At 41.5% G+C, this 4,442-nt stretch overlaps 1 protein-coding gene across 1 annotated transcript in view; it reads right to left on the bottom strand.

Moving 5' to 3' along the window:
- The window catches only part of LOC102490003 (MHC class I polypeptide-related sequence A), a 26,954-nt gene that overhangs the window by 1,336 nt on the left and 21,176 nt on the right, over window positions 1-4,442 (bottom strand). The window contains exon 2 of the mRNA XM_027770974.1: window positions 191-423. Within this exon, the coding sequence (XP_027626775.1) occupies window positions 191-423 (233 nt within the window). The remainder of the gene's footprint in view (window positions 1-190; window positions 424-4,442) is intronic.

Raw genomic sequence — 4,442 nt, forward strand, 5'->3', positions numbered from 1 at the left:
GAAACCCCAGCCCTGTCCCTGGCTCTCCCCCAGCCTCCCCTGTGCTGAGCTCCAGAGACCCCATTCCTCAGCCCTGCCCCCAGGCACATCCAGGAGGAAGGGACAGGGCCCTGCTTCCCACCCCACTTTCCTGGAGAAGCCTCCCCCACTCCTGTCCCCCCTCTCACCTCCTCTGTGCTCCTGCAGCGACAGCCAGACTCATCCTGAGGTCCTTCCCCTTGTCTGTGAGGAGCTCGTTCTCTGCGTCCCTGGTCTCAGCTCCCAGGACGGCTTCTGCCCACGGTCCCCGGGGCTCTGCCCTGCCGTTCTCACTGTCATAGTGCAGGAAGGGCTGACTGTCCAAATGTCCCTCAGCCAGAAATCTGGGTTGCACAGATCCATCCTGGGAGCCCACAGTAAGGGTATACTGCAGGGTGTGGGGTCCTGGAAAAGAGGGAGCCCCACGTGAAACCACATCTTGGGGAGACCCGCACATGAAATGTGTAGAAATGTCTTCTGTCCTGACTTCCTGAGGATACAGAAAACAGACTTGAGCTCATAGACAAGGATGAAGATTTCAGAGGCTGGTTGATGGCGTGGTGGTTGGAGGCACTGGACTCTCGCATGGCTGACCGTGGTTCGAGTCCTGAACCTGGTGGCTTGCTTTCTCACTTTCCCTTTCTCTCACTCACTTTCACTCTGTCCCTCTCTGGTCAAATTAAAAATGATGGATAAATAAAGTTAAATAAAAATCATAATTCTTTTTTAAAAGAGATCTTTGGGGGACTAACAGTTAGCATAATGGCTATGTCACTGAACTCCCATGTAGTCGACTGCGGTTTGAGTCCTGGACCCAGTGGCTTAAATTCACGCCAGGTGCATGTGCGTGCGTGCCCAAGATTTTGAGAAGAGAATGGAGGAGAAGGGACTGCAGCATGGCCTTCCCCCCTGGGGGGTGATTTCTCGCTTTCTGTCTCTCTGTCTCTCTCTGTCTTTCTGGTGAGCGCACGCACCCTATAGCAAAAATAAACCTCTCCAACAACAACAACAAAAAATTGTTGTTAACACAGCATTTTAAACATCTTTCATCATTTATAAGTAAAAATAGAAGTGTGTTTTGTATACTGCTTGTAGTTATAGTGACAGATTTTCATGTTGAAATTCTCATATCACCTTGCATTAACTTAAAAGTTTCATGTGATGGGATCAGCAGTTAACGTAATGGCTATGTTGCTGAACTCCCATGTAGTCGACTGCAGTTCAAGTACCGGACCCAGTGGCTTAAACTCACACCGGGCACATGTGCGTGTGTGCCCAAGATTCCGAAAGGAGAATGGAGGAGAAGGGATTGTGGAGTGACCATCCCCCCTGGTGAGTGATTTCTCACTTTCTATCTCTGTCTTTCTCTGTCTTTCTGGCGCTGGCGATGTTATGTGCCCTATAGCAAAAACCTCTAAAAAAAAAAAAAAAGTTTCATGTGAGTTTTTACTATTAGGATGATTAAGCTGTGTTTAGGATAAAATGTTATGTTTTTCCTCTATATATTTTTCTTCTTGTTTTCTTGAATAATAGTAATTGATACTTCTTATATAAATGTTCTCTCAACTCTTAGGAATTACAAAGTATTGACAAGAAAGTAGTTATTAAAATATTAAAAAGAAAACAAATATACTCTATGAAATACTATTCAGCCATTAAAAAAAAAAAACCTGACTTTTGACAGAAAGTGGGAGAATATGGAAGATTTACTGCTGAGTGAAGCAAGCCAGGCTATAAAGGAGAGACATTGTATGTCCCCACTTAATATATACCGAATGTCCGCACTCTGTGACTGAAACTGATTGACTAAAGGACATAGAAACACAGTAAATGGGTACAAATACCAGATATAGTGTGTGTGAAAGAGGAGGGTCTGAGGAAGGACATTTAGAAGAAAAATAAGGAGGCAAAGCATTAATGTCACAAAGAAATGTGGTATTATCTGTTGAAGATATTTTGTACTTTTATCAACTGGACTAGGGAGAAATATTCACTTTGAAAGCTAAATAATGTGATTGAATGTATAAAAGGAAATGAAATTTAAAAATGCAAATAAAAAAAGAACAAACTAAAAAAAAAAGAAAAGAAAAACACTTGAATAAGAGTCAATATGCATAAGAAGTAGAAATGTGAAATACTTCAAAGAACACTCAGGATTTATATTACAGGATTCTCATGCCAGACTTATCATAGAGGCGATTGAGGCATTTTACTGCAGAGAACAGTTTGAGACTGAAAGTGTTTGAAATTATATTTTCATTTTCTTTTTTTTTTTTTTTGAGATTTTTGCCATAAGGCATGCATATTTGACAGAGAGAGAGGGAGAGTGACAAATCATGCCCCAGGTGGATGGCCATCCTGCAACCCCCTTTCTTGAGATTTTTGGGCATGTATGCACATATGCTCAGTGTGTATTTCAAGCTGCCGGGTCCAGGACTCAAACCATAGAATCTGCCATGTGGGATCCAGCACTTTAACCACTGTGCCACCTGCTGGCCTACTATTTTCATTGCATTTTCAAAGAGACAGTATAGTTACATTGTTCCAACCTCTGTTGATTACTACTTTATATCTGTTTAATGCATTGCAAATTTAAATGAAAGTATAAAAAATTAAATGACTGTTTTTGTTTTCTTATGTAAAACCTCAGTTCTTAGAACAAGCACATGGCATAATGGTTATGTCTCTAGACTCCCACAGTCGAATGCAGTTCAAGTCTTGAACCCGGTGACTTAAAATTCATGCCAGGCATGTGCGCATGCATGCCCAAGATCCTGAGAGGAGAATGGAGGGGAAGGGATTATAACGTGGCCATCCCCCGAGTGGAGTGATTTCTCGCTTTCTATCTCTCTGTCTCTCCAAGTAGCACACACACCCTATGGCAAAAATCTCTCTTTAATATAAAATAAAATAAAATCTCAGTTCTCAGGGCCAACAGTTGGCATATGGCTATGTCTCTAGACTCCCATGTAGTTGACCACGGTTCAAGTTCCAGACACAGTGGCTTAAACTCATGCCGGGCATGTGTGTGTGCATGGCCAAGATCCTAAGAGGAGAATGGAGGAGAAGGTATTGTGGCGTGGCCATCCTCCCAGGGGATGATTTCTCGCTTTCTGGCTTTCTGTCTCTCTGTCTCTCTGTCTCTCTCTTTTCGGTGAGCCCACATGCCTTATAGCAAAAACCTCTCAAAAAAATTAAACAATTTCAATCAATAATAATATTATATTCAGCAAGACTGTCCTTCAAATCGGAAGAAAGTATTCTCAGATAGACAAAAACTGAAAGAATTCACCAATGATAGATCAGCTCTAGAGGAAGTACTGAGGGGAGTGTTGTATCAATATAATTAAAGAGAGAGACAAACAGAAATAGAGAACAAGAAAACAACTAATAAAATGGCTAACAAAATGACAGGGATAAATCTGTAAACATCCATAATAACATTGAACATTAACAGATTAAATTCTCCCATTAAAAGACACAGACTGGCTGAAGCCATCTATATACTGCTTACGGGAAACACACCTCACTGATAAGGACATACATAGACTGAAGGTGAAGGATGGAAAAAGATATTCCAGGCAAATGGAAACCCAAGAAAGACTGGAGTAACAATACTGATATCAAACAAAACAGACTCTAAGATAAAAGACCTAAGAGAGAGAACAGGGGCACTGCAGGGAGGCATATATCTGAGGTGCCCTGTCATTTCGTGTGCCCCCCCCAAGCGCAGTGCACAACTTTTTTACTTTTTTATTTAATTTTTTTAAAAATTCAGTCTATTCTCTTTATTTTTTTTCCTTTTTTTCTGTTTGTATTCTCTTCTTCTCCTATCTTACTTTATCATTTTGCTGCTCAGCTTCCACTCAGTGAGTGTACAGACAGGTTTTTGTCCATAGTAGCCAACCCTCTGAATTTTATTAGGCTTAGAGCAGCACAAAGGGAGAAATTCCTCTACATGAATCTGAACTCAAATCTCTCTCTGTGGATACCATGTTGCAAACCACAGTAGAGGTGAGAAAACGGCACAGAAGTTCCTCACACTAAAGGGAAGCACACAAGCTTACAGTTGCAGAAATCCTCCTCAGCAAATTAGCCAAATGTAAATACCCCACCAAATGACTAAAAATCAAAGAAGAGAGACTGCAAAATGAGCAACAGAAAGAAGGGCAGAGCTGAACAGTGAGCATGGCTCATCTCTTGTATGCCTCTTAACTCTCTCTTGAAACCCCACAGCTCAGCCCAGGTACACCTGTTTTTTAGGAACTGGGAGGCCTATGTAATATCTACTTTCAATGACAAAAGTGGAAGTTGCTTGGTGAGTGTCAGGGAAATGAAACTGCAGAGAGATGGCAGATCATTTCCTCCTGTACACCTCTGAATGCTCAGATTTAACTCAAAAAAATTAGGAAGAAATGCATAAT

This window comes from Tupaia chinensis, unplaced genomic scaffold (assembly GCF_000334495.1).
Source record: "Tupaia chinensis unplaced genomic scaffold, TupChi_1.0 Scaffold000176_1, whole genome shotgun sequence".
Classification (NCBI taxonomy): Eukaryota; Metazoa; Chordata; class Mammalia; order Scandentia; family Tupaiidae; genus Tupaia; species Tupaia belangeri.